Source organism: Triturus cristatus, chromosome 1_2 (genome assembly GCF_964204655.1).
Source record: "Triturus cristatus chromosome 1_2, aTriCri1.1, whole genome shotgun sequence".
In the NCBI taxonomy this organism is placed as follows: Eukaryota; Metazoa; Chordata; class Amphibia; order Caudata; family Salamandridae; genus Triturus; species Triturus cristatus.
The window spans coordinates 128,577,786-128,603,717 of record NC_140580.1 but is presented as its reverse complement, the minus strand read 5'-3'; the positions used below and the strand labels follow the sequence as shown (position 1 = coordinate 128,603,717).

General features: G+C 46.5%; 1 protein-coding gene across 3 annotated transcripts in view; it reads left to right on the top strand.

The window, feature by feature from the left end:
- Positions 1–25,932, top strand: part of LOC146866944 (importin-9-like) — a 346,501-nt gene that overhangs the window by 208,130 nt on the left and 112,439 nt on the right. For all 3 annotated transcript variants that reach the window (XM_085603269.1, XM_085603270.1, XM_085603268.1), the window contains exon 6: positions 8,432–8,518. In XM_085603269.1, coding sequence (XP_085459395.1) covers positions 8,432–8,518 — 87 coding nt within the window. The remainder of the gene's footprint in view (positions 1–8,431; positions 8,519–25,932) is intronic.

Genomic DNA, 25,932 nt, shown 5'->3' with positions numbered 1-25,932 from the left:
GTAGAACCATCCGGGGCCCTGACCTCTAGTATGTGATTAGAGCCCTGTGGGGGGCGAATTACCCCCGCAAGGAACCTGCCGGGTCACTCCCCTTCCCCATATGCCCGCGCCAAGAAGTGCTTCCCCCTAAAGTGAACTTCTCTCTCCGCAGTGCGCTTGTACTCCGAGAGCTTCGTGCGATATTCTAGCTGCGCTCCGGGGTCCTCCAGGAAATCTGTGGCAGTCTCCAGCGCCCTCAGATCCCGCTCCAGAGAAGTCAGAGTAGCGCGAAGATAGCGCAGTACCCCTGATCCTTTCGAGATGCACACCCCTCGCATAGTGACCTTGAAGGCCTCCCAAACCGTCGCAACGCTATCCACCGACCCTCTGTTGCGGTCTATGAAGTCCATGATCTCCTGGGACATTTCAAGCTGGAAAAGTTCATCCCGGAGGATGTTAGGCTGCATGCGCCACGGGAGTGGTGCGCCTACCAGCCCAGTCCTGGCCAGAGTGATCAGTACCGGTGCGTGGTCTGAAAAGGTACGAGGCAAATGTCGCGCTGTAAGCAGTGCGGACCCCAAGCCCCTAGAAAGCAGTATGTAGTCCAGCCGAGCCCATGTGGAATGTGGTGCCGACCAGTGCGTGCCCTCACGCGCAGCCGGGTGTAACCAGCGCCAAGCGTCTATCAGTAAGTGGTGGGTCAGCAGGTCAGAGATATATGCCTGAGAGCGGGGATGGTGTGGGGTATCTGCACTGTAGCGGTCAAGAGAAGGATTCAAAGGAACATTGAAATCTCCACCCCAGAGCAAGTGAGTGGATCCTACCCCCAATATAACTTCCCATAGGGAGATAAAGTGTGCGGGCTCATCCAGGTTAGGACCATAGGAGGACACGATAGTTATCGTGGCGTTGCCCATGCGACCCCACGCAACACAGAAACGGCCCTCAGCATCATTTTTTTCCCCCAGGGGCACAAAGGGGGTGTGCTTTTTGACCAGGATGGCAGTTCCCCTTGAATAGGTGGAGTACGAGGAGAATAGGCTATAAGACGCCCAGCGGGACGCAAATGAAGGTGTGCTACGTGGGTCAGTATGTGTTTCCTGTAGCAGCGCTATATGTATTTGATGGCGATCGAGATACCCCAGGACTTGGCGGCGCTTACGCGGGTCACCCAACCCCCGTATATTCCAGGCCAGGACATTCACTCTACTATGCGGGTCGCGCAGCGCAATATCCTCATCCTGCACCATCACACAGACTGGCGCCTATTGCCCACTTGCGGATCACCTCTCAGCCATGTCCAACCTCCCAGGTGCCCTCCCGCCTCTAGCCCAACTAGGCGGCTTACTGCCGACTCCAGGCACCACCACACGCAGCGCCAAACCATCAACTCCAATGTATATATGTGATTGGTCCAATAGATCAGTGTAATGCTGTATTCACGGTCCCTCCCCTCACCCGTTCCATCCGACTCAACCAACTCGTCAGAGGAAAACTTACCAACCAACAATCCCCACAACAACCCGCCCCCCCCGCACCCCTCCCCCTCCCACCACGACAGCCCAATCCTGCCGGGAACCATACCCCCCACGACCCTCCCATCAAACAAAGCCAACCTCATGGGGTACTCCCTCTTTGGGTAACACCAGTGAGCTGGACCTACCCTCCCCTATCCCGATATTTCACCCACCATATCGCCGCCGCTGAGAGCAGGGAGCGAGAGTGGGGTGGGAGGGGGAGTGCCAAGGCAAATAGCAGCCACAACAACCATGCCAGCACCTCCGGAAGAACAGTTGGCGACATGAGTGAGACCCTCAATCTCCATGCTCCCCCCCCCAACCTCCCCAGAGTAAGACGGAAGTCAATGGGCTGGAAAAGCGCTCTCGTGTAGTCCAACAGTCCAGCGCGTGAAGTCCACCAGACCACTCCCACAACCAGAAAGAAGCATAAGCAAAGTGGAAAAGGGGAGAGGCACGGGGGAGCAGCAAAGAGGGAGAAAGGGAGGAGTGAGAGGGACGCAGAGGAGAGAAGACAAAAATGAACATTATGGCATCATGACGTAATACTCATCAGTCCGGAGCCGACGTCGGGGACCGGGACCCAGACCTCGCCCTGGGACTGTGCCGTGGAGACGCGGAGGGCCCTCGGTCCTTGAGGAAGTCCTCCACTTGTTGCGGGTTGCCGAAGAAGTGGACTTTGCCGCGGTGGTTGACCTTGAGCTTAGCGGGGTAAAGCATTGAATATGGGATGTCCTGTTGTTGCAGCTTTTTCTTTACTCCCACAAACTTGCGACGGGCCTCCTGCACCAGCTGGGTGAAGTCCGAGTAGAACGAGAGCGTAGTGTTTTCGTGCTGGATAGGTTGCTGCTCACGCGCCAGGCGCAGCAGAGTGTCCCGGTCTCTATAGTTAAGGAACTTGATGATCACCGGGCGCGGCGGAGCTCCCGGGACCGGTCGGGGACCCAAGGATCTGTGGGCCCGCTCCACCACCAGCTGAGGCGAAAAAGCGTTGCGTCCAAATTTATCCATCAGTAGGCGCTCTATGAATTCTTCCATACGGCCACCGCCACTGGATTCCGCCAGGCCTACCAGGCGGACGTTATTCCTCCGGGAGCGCGCCTCCAAATCTTCGTTTTTCTCCGCTATGACTTTGAGTAGGCGATCCATCTGCGAGAGTTTAGTTGCGTTAGACCCCTCCCCATCTTCCAGCGCCGAGATCCGACCCTCCGCCTCTTTGAGTCGTTCACCATGCTGGTCCAACCGCTGCACCACCGCGTCCAGCCTGGTATTCATAGTGTCGATCTTCGCATCAATGGAGGACAAACTCCGCTGCATACCCACAAGCAAGGATTTCCAGTCCAGTTCCTCCTCGTCGCCAGGACCCATCTCCGCCCCCTCAGCATTTTGGGCACGTGTTTTTTTTCCCCCCCTTCGCGGGGTTGAAGTTTAGCGTAGTTTGTTTCGCGTCCGTCTTGCCCATAGCGGCAGCAGTCAATGGGGCCAGTACCCCCAGGGAGTGAGGTGAGCGATGCACGTTATTAGCTCCGAGGCCCGGGCAAGTCTTCAGATCGCACACACTCCACTCCGCGTCACTCTCCCACGACAGCCCTCCGGGACCAGTCGCTGTAGCCCATCAGGGGATCGCCGCCGAGTGATCTGTTCTGACCCACAGCTGATAGGGGTCGCAGCTTCTCCCGCGCCTCCCCAGTCACTCACAGTCAGCCACACACCTGTCAGTTCAGCTGCAGGGGCAGGAAAGCGCCTCCTCCGGGCAGGGTCGTGGTGCCTCACCCCGGCAAGGAGACCGACCACGAGTGCGTCCAGCTCGGGGCACCTCTCCAGGATCCGGCGCAGACACGGCTCCGCACCAGCAGAGGCAGGGGGGGGGGAACGCCGTCCGCCGCCGCAGTCCAATCCGGATAGACAGGGGGCCACCCGAGGGGCCACACAGCGCAGGCCGCAGTCCTCCAGCCGCAACAGAGCCACGCGGAGCCAGCGCGACCGCGACACTCAATGGCCGCACCGACTCGAACCACGGACACGCTCCCAGCAGCCTGTGAAGGTTGATCTCGCTGTCCACGAGGCACCGCCCCGCTCAGCACAGCACCGGACTGTCCGGCAATGTCGTCCCGCTCACCAGTGCGCACAGGACCGCAGCAGACTTGGCATACTGCCCCCGGTCAACGGCCCAGCAGGCCCCGAGGATCCCCGGCCCGTAGTGACGCCAGCATCCGCCACGACGCTCCGCCCCTATCCACGGGTCTGTCGCCGCGGGTCTGCAGGAGCCGATTTCTCTGCCTCCCGGACGCCGTTTCTCCCGAAACTAGCACAGGGTGGGCTCAGGGGGATCCCACACACGCCGAAGTGGTCATCACTGCAGCTGCTGGCCTGTAGGATGGACTTGCCGGATCGTTATTTGCCTGGCCGGCTGGAGCCTCACAGAAGTGCGGCCATGTCGGTCCAGCGCCACCTAGCGCCCCGCTCTGTGTTGCAATCTTCACATTCAGATCATGGATTTGGGATGTCCCCGAAAAAAAAAAAAGAAAAAAAAAATGGACAATCCGTGGTTTATGGTCAGCATGTCCTAACCCAGTATTCTGTGCTAGCTAACTAGGGAAGCAGGTCCTATCTGCGATATATTTTATCAAGTTTAACATGGACGTCGTAAATGGAGGAGAAGAAGGAATACTCTTTAAGATTGGTATGTTCCTTTGCCCAGACATCCGTTGGTGACCAGTATTTTCGCAAAGTTGACAAAGCCTTGGCTATCCTTATTGATGCTGCCATGGCCAGTGGAGATTGAGATTTATCCCTGTAAAAGTCCTTCACCCCATTACAGCCTCCACCCAGAAGCATGTGGGACCAAGTACACTGGGTTATTACTACTGATCGGGTGTCATAAAATTCTTCCTGACTAGTGTTTGTGGCGTATACATTAGTTAAAAGTACCTCTTCATCATCAAGATGATCCAACAGAAAGACACATCTGTCCTCGGTGTCCGCCATCTGTCATGGAGTTTAGATGGCAAAGGCTGAGTATCCTGTGCAAAATAACTTGTGTAAGGAGGTGACTTTCATAGCAGGGGGTACCACTTTGGCATTTTTGTGAGCCCCTGTCTTATTGTAAGCCACAGCGTGGAAAGGCTGAATGTCCGGTGTGCAAACCAGCATATGCATAGAACAGGCAAGCTTCAAAAGTGTCTTTACCTTGTTCTTGGGATGATTGTTTTTCACATTCGATTAAATAATACACTTTTTGAAGTGCCATACTTATTTTTCATAGATTCAGTTCTACCGTTATTTTTTCCTTTCACCAATTAGCTCCCACCTTTAATTCTGAGTTTGTCATACGTATCAATATTCTAATGTTGTTTTTAGATTAGAGCCTGATTCTATTGTTAGTAGTCAGCTGAGTTGTCCGGTTCGTCAGAATGTGGCAGGGGGCCTAAAAGGAAGCCATAGTATTGGAAGCAGTCAGGTCAAATCCATTACTAGCCCACCTTGAAGTCAGAGTACTCTAACTGAACTTGTTTCAGGGTAAACTGAGAGACTTGCATCCACAAGTCCACAACAACAGCTATGCTATTCAAATACCCATTTACCGAGCAGGGCAGGTTGGGTATTTAATGTGCAGTCAGACAGGATAAATCAAAAGGATAGTCCTAAAGGCAAACCAAACTGCTTGGTGTCTTTATTCCTGCTAGAATGGGAACTGGTTGAAAATTTCACATTGAGTGATTTAGAACAAACTGTGAGAATTTTTACACACACAAACCACTTTGCTGGACAACTAGGAAATTGATTGAGGCAGGCGAGCTCAAAGCACTTGGTCAAATGCTCATTCGGTATCTGAATAAGAAAGTACAGCAGCGTTCCTTGTTGGAAAGTCTACAGCGCTGCCTGAATTGTCGTTAGATTTTTAAGGAATTTACTGTAGACTTTGAACTTGTGAAAGAGTCCAAACTTGCAGCACTGGGTCTGAATTCCTATGCAGAAGTGCCAGCACTTTTTGATGGGGGGCATGGCTTGCTGCCCATTAAGATGGCCGCATCCTAGAGGCGCTCCGGAGGCAGAGTAGATTCCCCTAAAAATCCGGCACATAATCCGTACAATTATCCTACCTTGAAGACGACCATAGAAGACCGGAATCAGCGGTGCACCGATCGATCTGCCCTCCGGGCGTGTGAAGCTGGAGGGATCGGGTGAGGCGGTGCGGCCTGCACACGAGGCTGAGGCCGGGGACTGGCCTTAGACTCGGACCCAGCGGGCGACGCTCAACTGCCGGCTTTGTGAGCACGTCCATCAGAGCCGGCGGCCTGTACTGGGGGCTGTGCGGCGCGGTCAGGGACACCTGTGGCGCTTGCTCCTGCTCGACCTACAGCTTGACCTGCCCTGAGGTGCTTGGGGAGGAGGACGGTCATGCTGCCTGCTGCTGCTGGGACCTGCGGTGAGTCGGAGCCCATCGGGGGATGAGTCGGGCCCCGGCTCCAGGCGAGGACTGCTGACGGGGGGAACGAGGTGCGGGACGGAGGCGGGAGCACCCACTTGGTGAAGAGTAGGGCCTGGAGAACGCAGCAGAGACCCGGCCCTTCACTATTCCTGAGCCCCATCTGTAAATGCTCATCTCCAGGGGACACAGCCCAATCTAACAAGGACCTCGTGGTGGAGGCCATTATTGAAGCCATAATCTCTGAAAGCGACCCCTGGGGCGTGCAGGGCGACCCGGGGCAGCATTAAGCCGCAACTACTAAGAGGGACACCGACCCCGGGGAGAGCCGGCTGAATTAACGCCCGGAGCCCATTGCAGACCTGGCCTACTGAACAGGTTTCTCCGGGGCATGGTCACTGATGCCTGCACTCGGACGGTCTATACGCCCGGAGTGGCTGACAGAGGTCACTTGGCCAGGTGGAGTGCCCCCCCCCCCTCCCCCGGGACCGCGTGTTTCTTGGTGGTGCGACCAATAATAGCGCTCTGTCCCGACACCTTTCAGGTAATTGCGCGGCGGGAAAACCGACAGGCCGCGCGTGAAGCGACAATCCCGCGGCTGTCGGCGGCGATTACTGGCCGGCGCAAAGATCCCCAGACAAGAAGGGGGCGGGGCAGGGGCCCACCCACAACCGCCCAGGGCAAACTGGACAAGTATGCATACGCAAAAGACTTCCCGGCTCTGCCGGACCGCAAAGAAATGCCGGACAAAGCCCCGGAAGGAGATGGAGCAAATAAAGTGACACTGGATGACATTATGGCCGCTCTCACTAATGTGCAGTCAACGGTGGGCACCATTTCTACGGATGTATCCTTCCTACGGGCTGACTTCCAGAAAATGAACGCAAGGGTCACGGAGGTGGAACAAGTAACGAAAACCCTGGCCGGGGACACAGCCACATTGCTTAAAAAAGTTAGCCACCTGGAGCCTGAAAACAAAATAATGGCGGCGAAGCTGGGTGACCAGGAGGGGCGCTCTCGCCGCAATAACGTCCGACTCACAGGCATTCCCGAGAGTGAAGGGGGCCCGGCCATGAACCTTTATGTTTAGGAACTTATAAAGGCAAGACCCCAACCAAGGGGGCTCTCCACCTTTTTCTTAGTAGAAAGGGCGTACAGGGTGCCAGGCGGTAAGCTTAAGTCTAGAGCACCTCCCAGACCCGTCCTGACCCGAATTTTTTAATTTCCGTGACCGGGATGCAATACTGCCAACAGCAAGAGTGGCCCCGCCGATTCGCATCCAAAACTCTGTGGTATCCTTTTTCCCGGACTACACAGCTGCGGTTACACAGCTGCGGTTACCAAAAGTCGCAGGAGCTTCTTCGAGATTAACCCCTTCAGTGCCACGCCCTTTCCCCGCCCTGTGCCGGGCGTTACATTAGCGGGCGGGGTTCATGACGAGATAGTCTCGTCATGGGCACAGCGCAACCGTGCTCCATGACGAGACCATCTCGTCATGGGCACTGAAGCGGTTAAAAAGGAACTTCGGCGAAAAGAATTTACTTACTCCATACTATTTCCGGCAAAGTTACGAGTAGTGGCGGATGGCAAAACTTGTTTTTTTGACACTCCCGAAGAGGCCCACGAGGGGTGGCGACGAGTGGACGGATCCAGACGGTCAGAGAGACGCCAACAACAGCGAGGGGTGGAGGGGGACGCCAAGGATCACAGTCGAGAGCAGGAAGACGACAGCGCACAAAGGTCGCAGGCTGAAGAATGAAAAAAGGGGACGGGGCACAAATGGACATCGCCGACCTTCAAGGACTTATTCAAGGGCTGCCAATAAAGAAGTAATGAACACGCCGCCGGATGATATCCAGTTAGTGTGACCGTCTTCATCAGACGGAAGGGCAAGCCAGGGTCCGCGGCTGTAGGACTAGCCGTGCGGCTAAGGCGGGATTCGAATGAATAATGATCTTCAAAGAGGGGTTAGACTACAGCGTTCCCCGGACTTCTCACCCCAGAAACGCAAGTACTGTTACAGGTATTGGGTATGAAGCGCTCTGCAATGTTGGGGTGGCGGGTAGTTTTAAATCCGTCTAGCAGGGAGGCAGGGAGGGGGATGGAGGGAGTGGGTACGTTGTTATGGTTATGTTTTTTCTTGTTAGCGCGCAACACACAGGCACTCGTATATCACACCTTTCCAGACCTGGGTTGGCAGTGGCCCTGTTCATGTGACTCCGTTATACCAACTACACACTCTAACAGTAGTGACAACACCAAATAAAGAAGTGCCAGCACTTTAACCTTTTTAGGTGTTGTAAAAACAAAAGTTGCCAGGAGGGTGAACATAGTGAGTTGCAGAAAATGAACATTGTGGGGTTAGAAGTTTGGTAATACTGCATTATGAAGGATTGTAATGCTGTTGAAATAAAATGCAATGATATATGAATTTATTTTCTGTGTCTGTGCATTCGGAAGGTGCTGAACAATTACTTTATAGTTATTGGTCGCTTTTTTCTGACAGGTGTATGGGATACGCACAAGGTCGCGTGCAGTGGAAATCTTCACCACCTGTGCACACATGGTTTGCAACATGGAGGAGCTTGAAAAGGTAGGAAAGCTTGATTTCTTTGCATGTGTCCTGTCCAGAGCAAATAGCAATACGAGTTTAAATAGTTTTTTTATTTCATTTCCCGCTTTGTGTTTTCATGACCCGCATGTGGATAGTTGGTACAGCTTCCTGTAATGACCATCTAAGATCAGAAATGTTCCTTATACAAGCAAGACCTCTACAATCTACACTGCTCTGCTGTTTCTGTACCTTTTCCACACACATAACTACTTATCTGCTTCTAACCATACAATGAAATGGTTCTAGCTGGAAGAACTTCATTGACACTTTGACTTTGATGTTAGTAATTGGTATATGCAGGTCATTAGCTGGCTGCAGCATTAGTTGTTAAGAAGTGAGTTTTAGTTTTCATTCCGTTTCTGAACTACGTGTGGTTTAATTTGGTTTCCAAACTACATGTCCTCAGATCTGATCTGCATGCTCAAATGAAACTTTGGTGCACATTGGTCAGGGGTTTTGTAGCTTGCCCTCTCGATGCATTGTAAATAGACTTGCAGAGCTTCGCCTCTTGCACTGCCTGGATTCCCTCCTAGGTTCCATTGCTTTTAGACTGCTTTTTAATAATTCTCCAGTACTTAATTTCATCATGCTCCATGTTTGTTCCATTCGTATTGCTTGTAATTCAAAACCTTTTCAATAAGTATCTGTTTTGAATCAACATTGTAAGCTCGTTCTGCCCCCTCCCCCAAAACCTCACACCCCGCTCTTTCATGTTGGATACGTTTCTGCCTTTTGTGCGGGCATAGCCCTTTGTCATGTAATATAAGTAGTTGAAGCGTTTAAATGATTTCCTAATGAAGGAAGGAAAAAAGTATCATTGCTCGATAGGAACTTCTAAAACATAATTGGCTGTATTCAACCAGTTTTTAAGGATACTCCTTAGTGCTGACTATAGTTCATTACTTCTAATAGGCTCTCATTGCTGAGCGTTTCACATCTCTTTTTAGTTGCTGAACTTTAGTAGTGTCAAAAATTGCTGCACCATAACTTAGTTTCTTTTCCCTTGAAGGTTGTTCTGGATGTTTTATTCATGTCTGTGGTAAGGTGGTATCTCCCCCATATTATACCTCAGCAGTCTTTTTCAGCCTCCTGTTATAGTTCACAATACATTTGCGTGACTCCATTCTAGTCTTTTGCTTCCACTTACTTCGATTTAAGTGTCTTTGTCCATGAGTGTCTTTGGTTCCGCATAATCCCATGTTGACTTAAGCTTATGAACAGTTCACCAAAATGACATGACATTTCATTTGTGTTTTAGCCTTGTGTGTCTTGATCATTGCAATTTCTTTTGTATCTCCTCATGTTGAGGGTATCTGATTGGTGTAAATAAAACAAGCTGAATCCTTCTTCAGAGGCACAGAAGCAGTTTATTAGGCAATAACCCATTGACACCTAAAGGTCTGGCACCACAGCTGAAACTGAGGAAACATTTCCGGCAGTACCTCAAAAAAAAAAAAAAAAAAACTTATGTACGAGTGTACATTTGTGGTGGTGCCTGCACACTTATACATCACTCTGGGGCTGCAGTAACGGCATGACGAATATACACTTGTGATGACGATTGCACTCAGATACAACATTGTGATGATGATGAACAGCGTTGGCAAAAAGCATTTGGCGAAGTCCGTAGGTCTGCAGTGGCCAAGCCAAAAGGCGAACCTGATTTATTTATTAATTTTGAACAGCCTTTGGTTGCATGAAAGACTTCTTCATCAAAACTGCAAATCTTTAATGTGCCACCATTGGTTATTGGTAGAGGAGAATATAATACATCATAACAGACACAAGTGCTTGATATTGTGCAGAATAGATGCAAAATCTAATTCCACTTTTCATCACCTAACATACTATCAAGGGTTTGGAGACAAATTGCACTGGACTAGCAAGTACAGAAAGTACACTCTTGCATAAAATAATATGTTAGAGTTCGCTCTAAAACATCAACAAAACTAAGGTGTCTTTTCCAGCTTTAAAGGGGAATGTTGTCAAATTCTGGAAACAAATGTGTTGAGAAAGTCGGAATCTACAACATGGAGCCTACATGTGTTCTGTATATGTACAAGGCACCTACTGTTATATATTTGTATGAAAACACCACAGAAAGTTTCTTTGACTGAGAATAGGGAAGAACAACTGCTATCAGCTCAAGCGTTCTGCAAAGGCATGGCCATGTTAGCAAATGTTGCATTGCCACAAAGGCTTATTAATTTTTTCTTACATAGGCGACTGGTTGCTTAATACTGACTCCAGTCACAAGGTGCTTTAGAATCTGCAGATAACCACCTCACTACTTCAAGTCTTGGGTCTGTACATTTCTGGTTCTCACTGGTATCCCACACCGAAAATCAAGGGATGATAAGTTATTTTCCCTGGATTGGGAGTTACCACGTGGACCCGGGAATACCGGGTCCAAGTCCTGCATGTAGAAATAACTGACCAAAAACTGCACACATTTGCTACCTGTTTAATTCAGGTGGTAAATAGGTGCAGGAGATGTTCTGGCATGTAGTAAGGTATGAGGTGTTGGGGGAGAGCAAAGCTGATGATCGGGGACTGTTTGCTGTTCCTCATGTTGTCTCCAAAGAACATGCAAGGGTGTGGGAGAATCTTCGCACAAAGACTTGGGTCAGCAAACCCCAGAGTTTCTGGACCTGTTGATTCCAGAGCAGGATGTACTGGGAAAGATAAACAGTCCAGCATCAAGATTGCTCTGTGTCCCTGCCCTTGGCCACTCGTAATGAAAGCCATAGGCTTTTTTTGGTTAATGCTAAAAATAAAGAATCTGGTTCCTTCATAAGACAGTGTCCTCCATAGAGAGCAAGTGTTAATGTCATGTAACAACTACCAAACATTTGGCTGATTGACCTTTTGCATTTTTTTAATCCTTTAATGCAAGATTTCATAAGCAGCCACTTAAAGATTGCCTGGAAGACCTATAATCTTAGAAAACGGGGAACTGATGCGAACAAATCTTGAACTACTCCTCCTCCTCCTCCTAGTCAGTCCCAATTTCTGTCATGTAAGAACAACCAGCTTCATGGCATCCCAATTTATAAATCTCCAGCTCAGATCATTGAAAGGGATGTTTTGGTGGAAGAATGGGGAACCCATCTGAGTGGCCTATCGAGGGTAAGCAGTTCCCTTCAGGGCAAAAGGATCACACAAATAGGCTTGCCATTTCTTTCTTTCCAGAATTATTTTGTATTTTCACCTAAATCTCAGTCTGGCTTCTCGGCTTCTCGCCTTCTTCCCGGTTGCCATATCTCGGGCTGAGTGCTTTCTCCATACCCTTGATGCAAAAAGCGCTTTAAGATACTTAGAAAACAGAATTGCGTAAATCTCAACTGCTATTAGCCAATTAATACGGTCATTTGCACTGACTTGGCTTCACTAAGCAGACTGTAGTCGGAAATATTTTGTAGCAAAATTTAATCTGAATCAAAAAGCAAACCGATTTCTGGGGTTCAGGCATAGTGTATTTCAGTAGACTGCAAAATGAACTAAGGGGGCTACCACTGTGCTGCATGCAAACAATTTATTTTTGTTTCTCTGTTTTAAAAGGACCATGAGTCAGTACAGCTGATCATTGAGGACCTAGAAAGCAAGATTGCTGTGTGTTTTAAACTCCTTTTTAATATTCAGTGTGTTTTAGGAATAAAGGGGCAGATGTATCAAGCATTTTTGCGTTTGCAAATCGGCAGATTCGCAGAATCTGCCCGTTTGCAAACTCAAAAATTGCTTTTCCGATGCAGCAAACTTAATTTTGCGATTCAGTAACCTGTACCGAATCGCAAAATTGGTTTGCGATTCGGTATTAGGAAGGGCCGTGTTTAGGGCGTCATTTCCTAATACCGAATTGCATCTGTATGTATGAATGTTTTGTGACTGCAATTGGCGGTAGCAAAACATTCACATTTTGCCATCTACTGCAAGTAGGTGGTAACCCATTCTCAAATGGAAAGGGGTCCCCAAGGGACCCCTTCTCCTTCGTGAATGTTTGTAAAACCATTTTTAAGAGCAGGCAGTGGTCCCACGGACACTGACTGCTCTTAAATAATGTAAAGAAAACTTTTCTATTTGTTTTATATAGCATCTCGTTTTCCTTTAAGGAAAACTGGCTGCTTTACGAAAAAAAAAAGATTGCTTTATTTAAAAACAATCACGGACCTGGTGGGCTGCTGATTTCAGCAGGCCACCATCCCCGTGTTTTTTGCGATTCCTAGGAGGTTGCAAAGTGCGATCTACCTCATTAATATTCATGAGTTAGGTCATTTGCGACCCCCTAGGAATCACAAAAGGTGTACTATATACCTTCATACTTTGCATTTTGCGATTTCCTAATTGCGAATCATTGTGATTTGCATTTAGGGAATCGCACAATGCTATCTAAGTACATCTGGCCCATAGTTTATACATTTGTATTAGAAGATCAATAAAAAGAGAACTTAAAAATGGGCTTTACACAGGTATTATGAGTTTGCTTTATTTATAGAAATGGGTGTTTCTATTTTATAAATGTCCCTCGATTCTACATGTGGGTGTTTTTTGTTGTTTTCCAGGGTCCAATGATAGAAAAGTAAAAAATAAAAATTGTAAGGAAATGCCTCATTACGTGTCCACTCCCACAGTTTTGGATTGATGGTGCTGGTTTTTCGAATTGTGAGTGCACTGAGGCCTGCTTAGCAGACCTTAATGCCAGTGTTCTGACCCTCTACGAATTGCATTTCGAATTGGATACTCACAATTGGCAAGGACTGACTTATTTATACCTCCCTAGTATATGTTACCCAGCGCATTTAAGGCATTGTCCCCACCCAGGGTTGCATTACTATCTGTGCCATCCCATGTGACAAAGTACAAAATGGCTTCCAGCCTGTCACTGCAGACTGGAAGGGTAGTGTTTTACAATGCTAGCTCGACTTTGCCATTTGCACAATGGCAAGAGACACACACACACACAAGCCCTCCCCCCTCTGTTTTGACTCTGCCTGTGGCTCCTGGCTTGATCCCCAGCCTACAGCAATGACTCCAAGGATCAGTTGGCTGATCCCTCTCGAACCAGCACAAGCGACACAAGCTGAAGTGGCCCAAACTGACAAGTTGGTAGCCACTGCCAAATTTTTGCAGCTACCAGTTCCCGGGCCCCCAAAGAGGACAGACCTGAGATAGCCAAAGGTTGCACCTGAGCCTTCCTGGCCCAGGATTTTTATCCAAGTTCAGATTCCTAACAACCAAGGGACACTAGCCCCCACCCAAGGATGTGGCTTCAACCGTGGTACAGACTGACCGGTAGCCTAGCATTGGCTGTCTTGCTACTGCAACGTAGAGGACTTAGATAGACCCCGACCTATGTGGTGAAGATCACTCCCCTTCACCTGTGGACCGAGGAACCACCACAAAGACACCCCAATCGACCACACCACAACCAGATCATCTTTTCGCCTGCATCCCTAAGCATCAGGACCACTCCATTGTATTCTATGAAGGTTGTTCTCTAACGTTTGGATCTTGCCCTAAAACCTCTTTGGTAGCCAGGTAACTGTCCAAAGTCTCATCTCTGGCCCCCTAGACCTCTGTTATGTCAGATTTGGTCACCTAACCCAAGCCGGAGTAGCCTGTTACAAACTTTTCAAAAGTTTAAAACGTTTAAAAAATGCTTATTTGCAGTTGTATTTCAAAGTTATTATATTGTTTGAAATCTTCTGGAACTCTCTGGTGGATTTTTCTAATCAAGGTCTCTAAAAAATTAATTAAAATATCTATTTTTATAAATTGGTGTCCCCATTTTTTCGTGTGTTGTGACTTTATTATTTCGTTGTTTGGTGCTGTTAAATGCATTAAACATTGTTCCTTTGCTGAGCCTTAGTGCTTGCAGCCACAGCTACCCAGGGTTGAGGTTAAGTAAACAAGCCTAACTGGACCCAAGAGAGTACTGCATGATAAAACCCCACAGCCCTATCGTATAGTACACCCAAATCTTCACAAAAATGTTCAGTATGTATTAGTTCTTTAGAGACTATATGTATATTTGCCTGTGCTTTTTCGCAATTTTCTTCTGAGTTTTGTTGGGCGAGTAGTTGTTTGAGAGCTTTATAATGGATCAGACATATGTTGAGGGCTACTTAAAACACTGGCAAGCACAATCCTGCCCCAGTGTAGCTGTCCAAACCCGTGTCTGTGGTCTACTGGAGGCACCATGGTTTAACCAAAGCTAGCTGGAAGGAAAAGGGGATTGCTCTCTGTTATTGTTATTGGACATTTGCAAGTTAAAAGCTTCACAATCCCATACAACTCTGTTCTGCGGAATGGCTTGTAACTTCAATAATTTCTTTTTCAACTTCGAATATGTTGGGACCATGGATGCATAATCTCATTTCATTGAAATTTTAACTTTAGAACCCTCCAAACATCTAAAGGGGGGAAGGGGGTAAGTAGGGAGCGGCAACTTCCCCCTTGGCTCACCCATCAAACAAACTGCAGAGTGTCCCTTAGTCACGCTTCATTCCAGGATCCATGTGGATCTATTCCAGCACATAGTGGGTTATTGCTGGTGCCAAGACGATGCAGTAGGGGCCTGGGGTGTCGTGGGTGTACCCCGACGGCATGGGGGTGCAGATCGACAGATCAATCCAGAGATCACTGCTCTCTACAACGTGCTGGGGAAAATGAAGCGACAAAATGCAGAGTACAAAAGGTGATAAGAGTCCCGCACAAGGTACAAGAGCTCCAAGATTTGCGGAGTGTACTATCAATGCAATACTAATTTACTCTGTTATACTGAATTGTAGCTACGACTGCCCACAAATAGTAAGATGTCACAAAAGTAGCAGACGTGCTTTATGCAAGTCCCAAAACAATATCATAAAACTGCTTGTTTCAGTACTTTAGCTATTCTGTGTGTACTCTGGAAGCTTTGACTACTGCTACGTGTGTTCTATAGTATGTTCCCAATGTGTAAATAAAGCTTGCAATGCTGCTACCTTTCTGTGTGAGAGTAGCTTTCGCTCCCACTACCAGTCAAAGTGGGAATGCAACTTGTCCTGCTATTTTACCTGTGTTGTATTTATCCTGTGTGTGAAGGAAGTGCGCACTGCTTCTTATTTCTAAGCTTACACTGCTACTACTTGTGCGTTTTGTCCCTTTTGTGAAGGAAGCTTGCATTGCATGTCCATGAGGAAAGCTTGTACTGCTTCTACTTGTACTGTAGCTACTTGTACTTTGCTGCCATACTTGTTAAAAATGAAAATACACTGCTACTACCTGCCAAATTGCAAAGCATTTTGTAATGCTGATACCTGTGCAGTATCTGCCTTATGTGGGAAGGAAGCATGCCCTGCTGTTGTGTGCAACGTGGCTATGTTGTACATGTTACGCATTCAAATAAAAATGCACTGCTGCTGTATGTACTCAGCCTGTCTGGTGTGCTCCAGTAGCCTACACAGCTGATGCATTTGGTCTACATGTTTTGTGTACAAGGGACCGTTGCAGTGTTGCCTATGCTATCCCAAAGCAAACACAAGATGATGATGGACAGAGCGCTGAAACTTTTCAGACACTTACCCCCAGTCACTATTAGATCTGGGTTGAATCCATCATTGTTCTTAAGCTCACTTCGCCACCCCAGTTCAGACCCAGCCATATGCAAGTTAGTCTTAACCTGTTCCTCATGGGGACAGTCCAGCCCGAACTGCCAAGCCAGGTCTTCACTGGATCGGAAACAAGCATCCTGGGACCGCCTTGTGAAAAAAGCTTGCATTGCTACTGTCCCAACTTTATCTCTACATGAGGAAAATGCAGTACTATTTCCTGTATTGTATCTCTTGTGTGTGCATGCGTACATAGCTTCCACTGCTGCGTGTGTTTAATCAATTCCATGTTTAAAGGAAACTTGCACTGCTGATATGATGTGCTGTTAAGTATGCAAGCAAAGCTTGCTCTTGTATCTTCTGACCTCCATGTTCGCCCTAGAGAAAACTGCAAAATAAAAACAAATGTGAGTGAAAATTGCACTGCCACAGTTTGCCCTGTACAACATGTTTGGTATCTGAATGAAACCTATAGTATTGCTTTGCTGTACCTGATCTGTATGAGAGATGCTTCCAGTGCTGCTGTCTGTGCTGTACATGCTCAGTGTTTAAGGAAGCATGTGCTGTTATATTTGTTCTGCTTGTGTGGGAGGTCAGTTGTATCCATTTTCAGGGAGAAGGAAGCTTGTTCCGAGTCCCATGGCGTGCATGGTATATTTGTGGGAAACGTGCACTTTTTACTCCTGCGCCTGTTCTTTGTAGGAGGGAGGCTTGCAGTGTCAAAGTTGTATCTCTACTGCTTCAGAGGAAGACCTGTGCCTCTGCTGTCTGTGCCCTATCAGTTGTATTTATGGTGGATGCTGGCATTGTCCTTGGACGCTAGGGAAGCTTGCGGTGCAGGCTGTGCTGTATCTGTTGTGTGGAAGAAAAGCTTGCTCTGCTCCATTTGATGTCTCTGTTCTGTGTGCAAGTGAATCTTTACCAGCTTTTATTTGTGCTGTATCAGAAATATATGTAGTTGAGGGAAGCTTGCTCCTATTACCTTTGCTGTACCTTTATGTGGCGTAAAGGAGTGCCCGACTGCTGACCATGCTGTATTTACTTTGTGCTTAAGGCAACAAATGGAATGTTAGGATTTGAAGTGGCTGACAGCTGTCAGTAGGTTTACTGCTCTGCCTGTGCTCTTTTCTCTTAGCTTAAAATGAATCCACATTTACAGACTTCAACTTTCCTTTTTTTTTTTTTTTTTTTTTTTTAATTAAACAGGCTGACAAGAAAGACATATATTAATACATACATTAATGAACATGGAGAAAAGAATATATCATAAAAGAAATTTATATCGTTCATTCATCAGTCATGATAAAAAACAAAAAAAAAGAATATTACACATTACTGGGAATACAATAGAAGCGCTTCATTCCATAAAAGTTCCCCAGTTATTTTCATGTATTCTCAGAGAGCATATCCCTCTTAAATTTGCTAGTGCTAACTCCATTGAATAAATTTCAGTTACCAATGCCCACCAGTCCCAAACCGTGGGCGGGTCGGGGCTGATCCAGGCTCTGGCCAGAGTTAACTTAGCACAAGACAAAAGAATTGAGGCCAGAGGAGCCTGTGGGAAAGAAGTAGGATAAATGTCTAGCAAAACCGAGGCAGCAGTAAATGAAGGTAGCTGAATAAGCTTAATTTTGAGAACCTTCTGGATATCCCCCCAGAAAACCTTAAGAATAGGGCAGGAAAACAACATATGTGTCAGATCCGCGGCCTCAGCAGAACATTTTGGGCATTTGGTTCGATCACCATATAAATTATTAGCAGACCACTTAGAGATTATTTCAGGCGTATAATACAACATACAAGTCGTTCTAAACTGTTGAAGCCTTAAGCTGGAAGATCGAACCCGTTTATTAATATTTGACAGAGAGCACTCTATCTCTCTTACTGTAATATTTTGGCCTAATAGCCTGCCCCATTTATCAGCTAGTTTAGAGCAATCGTTTGATTTGAGGCTAGTCAGAATGCTATAGATGTCACTAATTGTTGATTTTGTTTTCCCAGAGTATATGCTAGTCCATATATCGCTATCTGAGACCTCCAAGAGCTGTTTTTTGTTAATCAGGTAGTCGTGTAACTGAAGATATTTATACCTTGTTGTTTCGGGAAGATCATATAACAATTTGAGAGTGTTGAAGTCTAGAAACCCGTGCAAGCCATATAGATCCCCTAAAACGCTAATGCCCATCCTAGACCAGCTGTGAGCAATGCTATCATTGAAAATTACCGGAAGGACCGGGTTACCCCATAGCGGCAATTTCGAATGAAAAAACGTAATATTACAATAAGTTAAAATGTTGCCCCAAATCTTTGTTAAATCTCTGGCGGTCTTAACTTTGACTCTTTTAAAATAATTAGGATCATTAACTCGAAACAAAAACATGTTAGAGTCATCTTTCAGCATAAGAATGTGGAAGAAAAGTGCTCCTCCATTTTTTAGCAAAGAACGAATACGCGAAACAAAAGCAGACCAGAAATATAACTTAAAATCAGGAAAATTAAGCCCTCCCGTATTAGTATTATTTTTAAGAAGATTCATAGACCTTCTTGCTTTTTTATAGCCCCAGATAAATCTACTGAATGCACCGTCCAATTGTTTGAAAAATACATTATTTAGAGCAAATGGAATGGATCGAAAAAGATACAGAAATTTGGGTAATATCGTCATCTTTATTAAATTAATTCTTCCGATTATGTTCAAAGGTAATCTGTGCCATTTTTTTAATAGCGAGATAGTAGATTTAATTAGTGCATTATAATTAAGGTTATTCATTTCCTGTATTTTAGCTGTTAGTTTGACGCCTAGATATGTGGCATTTTGACATATCTCGGGAACAACCGAAGCAGGGGTATAATTAGCAATAACCTGAGTCTTTTGTAGGTTGAGTTTATATCCCGAGATATCCCCGAATTTCCCAGCCTCGTAAGCAATGCCTTGAAGAGCCTCCACAATATCTTGTGAATAGACAGCGATGTCATCAGCATATGCTGTTATTTTTAACGTTTGAGGACCAGAGCTAAAAGGTACGATTTGAGTTTGGGACTGGAGGGCAGACAGAAAAGGTTCTAGTGAGAGAGCAAACAAAAGGGGTGATAAGGGGCATCCCTGTCGTGTACCACGGAGTATTGGGAAGTCTGAGGAGGTCAGGCCCCCATAACAGGTATGGGCTGTTGGGTTATCATATAGGGCCTGGATACCCTGCAAAAATTGCCCTCCGAACCCCATTTTGGACAAGAAACACCAAAGATAGTCCCACCCCACTCGGTCAAAAGCCTTCTCAGCGTCTAATAGTATCATACCGAGTGGGGTGGACTCTATCTCTGCTACGTCAAATGCCGTGATAGCCATGTTTACGTGCATTGTAGTATCTCTCCCGGTTATAAACCCATGTTGCTGAGGGTTTATAATTTTAGGCAAGATAGGGGATAATCTTAAAGCCAGAATTTTAGCAAATATTTTTGCATCGGTATTTATCAGAGAGATGGGTCGGTATGACCCTCTCTCCGCCTTTGGTTTGTCTTTCTTTAGGAAAAAGATTATTTTTGCCCTATTCCATGAGTTGGGTGCCTTACCGTTGAGCCCAGCAGACTGCAGTACCTTCAGGAAAAGAGATTCCAATTCGGCTAGGCAAACTTTATATATCTCCAACGGAAGTGAGTCTTCCCCTGCCGCTCTCCCTGCAGGAAGTAGAGCGATAGCTTGGTATAATTCTGCCATTGATATATTATCGGACAATGAGTCCGTTGCCGATATGACCTGGCAGTTTGTTGTATGTTGGTCCAAATAGTCCCGAATTGTATTTGGGTTGGGAATATTTTCAGGAGTATATAGTTTTCTATAATAGTCAGCAAATAATTCGACTATATCTGATGGCTGGCTATATAATATATTATCATCCCCCCGGATATTAGTAATCAGGGTTCGGGCTCTATCCTCAGCGGCTTTATAGGCCAAAATTTTACCAATTTTATCCCCACCCTCATATTGAGCTATTTTGAATTTGTGAATTTTAGCACTGCTCTTCTGAATGAGCTTTGTTTTAACTTCGTTTTTTAAAAGTCCAAGTTTAAGACCTATTTCTGTAGCCATTGGCATATCTGAACGAAGTGCGGAAGCCAACAGTTCTTCTTGAGTAGTTATTTTGGATATAAGCAAAGCGTTGGATTTTCTGTACTCCGCATTTTGCCTGGGTAAAACCCCTAATACTTGCTTTGCAAGCGTCCCAAACGATGTCACATACAGCCGAGTCCATATTAATATTTATAAATTCTGTAAGGTGTAATTTAAGCTGCGTCACATACTGTGGGTCAGAAATCAAGTGTCAAGGGAAAGAGAAGGGTCTGGGCGGGGTCCTATTTTGTGAAATAGTAATTGTAAGAATTATTGCATTATGGTCCGAGGAGATTCGAGGACATAATACCATGTTGCTAATCTTTAATAAATTGTCACTTATTAGTGCCATATCCAATCTTGAACACAATTTATGAGGTGCCGAATAATATGTGTAGCCCGGTACTTTTGGGTATAAGTGTCTCCAGGCATCCTTTATATCATGGATACGGCATAAATCTAAAATAGATAATCTAGTTCTACGCATCCTTTGAAAGCTACTGGTTCTAGTTGTATCTATTTTGTAATCCATGATACAGTTGAAATCCCCCATGATGATAAGTTCTCCCTCCCAATCCAATAGTCAATTCAGTTGATCAAAAACCTTCGGTTCATCAGTGTTAGAGCCGTAAACTACACAAAAGATGTATTTATGATTCTCGATACAGAGCTGGGCAATCGCCCATCTGCCATCTTTGTCACAGAGGGTTTGTAAAATTTCAGTCCTAAAGCGCTTGTCCTTAAGGATAGCCACTCCTCTAATAGAGAGCCCTAGGCTCGAACAAATCACAATATCATAGCCCAATTGGTTGAGAAGTTTCTTATCTTTCCCGGCGATATGTGTCTCAGATAAAAGAGCAATATGGGGATTATGTAGTTTTAATTCTTCCGTAATCAAAGATCTTTTGTTTCTACTATTTAACCCCGCAACATTCCAAGCTAAACATTTTATTTCATACATTGTAAAAGGTAAAAACCTTGGATCCAATTCCAAATGCTCTAATATAATTCCTATACATATGCAGAAAAGTAAAAAAAAATGATACCAATATGATCTTACAAAGTTTTTCAATGTCAGACTGTAAGCATTTTTATTATAATTAACACACCCCCCAGCCACCCCCCCAAACCCACCCCACATCACCCCCCTGGTTCTAGCCCCGAGCGGGGCAGAACCACCCTTAACTAACAGCTGCCGCTGAAAGGGGCAGCACTCAAAGCAGATCACCTAGGGAAACCCCCTAGAATCCCTCCCTCTGGTAAGAGGAAGAACAGAGAAGAAAAAAAAAAGAAGAGAAAAAACCTCTTGATACGTATATTCTCATAGTCTAAATGGACAAAGCAAGAAGACCCAAAAAGTTAGGCCTTGATACTATAAAGGTTGACTGCTATGTATGCTATTAGTACAGATTGCAATCCCCACATAGCCTAGCCAGACCTAATACATATGGGTGATATTAGTATTTAAACCTATCGGAGCTTAAGACTGTTTCTCCGTCTGGCTCTTGCTCGTGTTTGTACCAGAAATAAATGCTTCAGCTGCCTTAACATCATTAAAAAAATGGGTATGCCCATTTCTTATGACCTTAAGACATGCAGGTTCCTGTAAAAATGCCTGGCCTCCACTGGATTTGATGGGATCTATTAATTTACGTAGCATCCATCGTCTATTCATTGTTTCCTTGCTTAAGTCAGAACGGGCAAAAATAGAAAATTCCCCTATAGCTATAGGTGTATTAGGCCGTGCTCTCTGCCATACTGCCTGACGGAGTAAGAAGTTCCCAAAAAAGATCAAAAAGGGACGTGGAAATTGGTTTTCCCTATTCCTCCTAACCAAAGGTAAGCGGTGAGCATGCTGAATTTGTGAATCCCAGTCCCAATCTGCCAAGTCAGGGAAGGCTTTCTGGAGCAGCCCCACAAGGTAAGCCCTAGGGTCTGATCCCTCAGACCCTTCTGGTATCCCAAACAGCCTTAGATTGGTGCGTCTTTGTCTATTTTCCAAGTCCTCAACTTTTAATTGAAGTGCAGATAGTTGTGTATCGTGTTTGTCCAGTACAGCGGTATTTTGCGAGTTTGTCTCCTCGATCTCTACCACTCGTTGTTGAAGATCGTTGATATCCTGAGCTATCTCACCTAGTTTAGAAGTGAGATCTTGTAATGATGCTTGCATTTTACTATTGTCCTCCCTCAATTGGAGATAGTGCTCCTGAGTGGTAGCCCGTTGGTCATTCAAGATCCGAAGTATTAGGTCTGTTGAAGAGGAACTCATCATATCTTGCCCTTGTCCCTTACCGGCTGAGCGAGTTTGCTGCAATTGGGAGGCTAAAGGGGGTATTGCTGTAGCAATGGTACTCTCCAAAGGTGGAGAGGAAGTGTGGCAAGTCAGCGGGGAAGCCGTAGATGTAATAGACTGTGGATTTTTGCCTGCTCGTGTTATAGGATCGCTCATACATTCTTGAGTCAATAACACCTCTCGATCGTTCAGCCCATCTGATGAAGAGTTGAGTGAGGCGGTTAGAGTGCAGTTTTCCTGATTGGGAGGACTACTGGAGGAATAAGGTGTTTCTCTAACTGATAAAGATTCTGCCTGTTCTGCATATTCAGAGGTATCGATAAAGCTAGCTCCTGATAGTCTCATCGTCATATTTTTAACAAGGCCTTTTGCCTCTATCCATTTTCTTAAAGGACTTTTGTCTAGGTGGGTTTTCTTTAAGTTTTGAAAGTTATCTGTAATAGGCCGGATTGATATGGTGGTGGCCTTGCCTCCTTTTTTAACCCTAGGCTTGCCTTTAAGTTTACGTCCTCTGCCTGATCGCGGTTTAGGCTTATTATCTGTATAAAGACCTTTCACTCGTCTCTCCTCCAGTTCATCCTCTGTTCCAGTACCTGCTAACAATTCCTGAGATGAATCTTGTTCCGCGGGGTCATTAAATTCCATAAACTCACTTGCCTCAGCAGGCTCAGTAATAGTAATAGTTGTGTGATCCATTGATAGTCCTTTTCTCCCCAAAGTGCGCTCATCCGCCTTACTTGCCCCAGTTTCTTGCAGCAATAGTTGTGAACTCCCACCTGGCCCCTCAATTAGTGGTAGGCCCAAGCCCCCAGCACGTTCCCCCCCAGCTGGGTTCTGCACAACAGTGCGTAGACCGGGGGATAGAGCCTCGTCTATTCTAGCCGTTAAAACCATAGTCTGTTCTTCAGCTTGCGCCCGCTCCTTTAAGGGACCAAAAGAAGTCCCATCAGAAATCTCCGTTGTGTAGCCCATACTTGGGATTGATTAATTAGCTCCCTGTATGTTAGATATAGTAGCCTTGCCAATATAAGTCTCCTTTAAAATGGGGGGGATTTTCGAAGCAGTTTTAGTAACATAAGTAAGACCTGCTGTATCACCCCCCGCTGAAGATTTGACCATCGGCTTAATTACAGTTCTACCTGAACTGCTAGGAAGTAAGTCTGCAGTAAGAGGTGGTTTCAATACCTGTTTGATGTTATTCCCTTTTTCCTGCAGTAGTGGTTCGGTGGGTTCGATGGGTGAAAGGAGCGGTGAAAGAGGCAGTGGCTTTAGTAGAGAAAGTGCTTCATTATTCGTCTCCCCGGTCTCCGTAGCTCTACTGCGTCCGTCCTTTCTTAGTTCAGGGATTCCATCAGCTCCGGCTCCAATCAGGGGCAGCACAGCTGAGATCGACCCTGCTGCTGCTCCCGGTACAGCCGCTCGCGCCGTTGCAGCCGCGGGGGCCGTGCCAGTATTTTGTTTGCTGTGCCTCGTCGCGCGTTGTGAGTTTTTTTTTTTGAGGCATTCTCCACAGCCACCGGATTGGATTGGGGAAAGCCCGAAGATTGAGGCTGAGCCAACCGAGTCCGGAGCTTCTGCGTACACCCTGGATTGTCTGCCGAAGAAGAAAAACAGAGGCCGGCAGTATCGGCATCGATGTGAGCGTTTATTCAAATTTGGCGCTTGGGAAGGATCAGGCCGTCTTTCCGAGTTTCCAAGTTTCTCTTAGCTTAGTTCAAGCCTCTCCGTAACGGTTCATTCTCTCCGAGTGAAGGAGGGAGGGAGGGTAGGAGGACCTCAGGTGAGCTGCCTAGCCGGACCCCTACTCCGCCATCTTGGTCCCGCCGACCGCCATCTTGGTCCCGCCGCTACAGACTTCAACTTTCCTACGTGTTGTTTACTAGTGAATGAGACTTTTGAAAAAAAATTGCAATGCTGCTTGCTCTTTGAGGAACTTAACCTGCTTCTACCGTTATGGTATATATTCTGTGTGAGAGGGACGTTTTTTATGTTGCTGCTCGCACTGTATCAGGTGTGTGAACTACGCTTGCACTGCTACTCTTTGTTGGGTTACCCTGCTGACTCGTCTGTCTTTGAGAGAAGTATGCACTCTCTGCCTGTGCACATATAGTGTATGTAACTGACTGACATCTGCCCATTTCCTCATGTGATTGCAGCCTACACTGTTGAACATGCTGCGCTTGTTTGATGGAAGCTCCAACTGCTACTTGCTTGCACTGTTGTAGATGTTGCGCGTAGCTGATGTTTGCATAGCTCCTGCCCGTTCTGTACCTGTGGGGTTGGAGGGGTGAATGTTTGAGTGCTGATGCCATGCTGCTACATGCACAGTGAGAGAATTGTGCCATGCCTTTCTTCGGGGTGACCCATTGTCTGTGTTTCTTTTAAATTTCCCTAACCCTCCCACCCCTGTATGTTGCTTCTAACCCTCCCACTCCTGTCATGTGTTGCTTCTAACTTCATCAGAAGTTGCTTCTAGTTGTCAGTTTTGCCCATTATCTCCTTGTCCATGTTGCCCACCAGCCATTAGAAAAACAAGCATTGGCACAGCCAATAGGTATCGCCTTAGGGACCTACTGGCTTTGCCAATGATTTTGAACAGTGCGCCACAGCATCAGTTGGAAAAATTTCACTCAAATGTGGTGAATATGATTAATGATAATAGAATGCTGGGTATTGAGGGTTCTCACAGTGCCATCAATAAGCTCCTCCGGAGCTGCACCTAGAATGGCAAAAGCACTGATGATACATGTATTTTTTTTAACGCCGGGAAAGATGACCATAAGCCTGAAAAGAAGCCCGATATGGTTGCTCTCTGTTGCAGAACATCCAAGCCTGGGCTCAGAGCCTGAGAAGCCTCTTCTCAGTGTGAATGTTTTTTTTGAAAAGTAGTTCGGTCATGCCTCTGTACTTTATTTCAATATTTTTCCTCAATATACCTCTAAATTAATAAATCCACTAGCAATGCACCTTATTAGAAATGATTTCCAAATCACCCTCTATGCTTGTCGCCTTTCCCATTATCAGGTGTTTCAATATGGTCGCCACTCAGGCAGCATGGAGTGTGCTGGTCTTGCAGGGCGTGAAGTTAACTTTACAGCCCTCACGCCTCCTTCACAGCATGCTCTAGGTATTGTGGGGGGAGTCCTCCCCACACTCACTCGGATACGTTATATCTTACACTGCTCCTGGCCCGGGCCACGGCACCGGGAAGAGCCAGTAAAGCTGTACAAAGGCTGTAGGGTCGGGTCATGATGATGCTGATGACCGCTTCCAAAAGAGGCTTCAATTACACGCCCCCCTGTACATTCTAATGTTCTTCCATCCCAGACCACCCTTCTGTGGCCTTAGGTGCTAACACCTCATTTTACAGCTGACGTGAAGCTTCTGGTCGGCAGCTGCAGACATG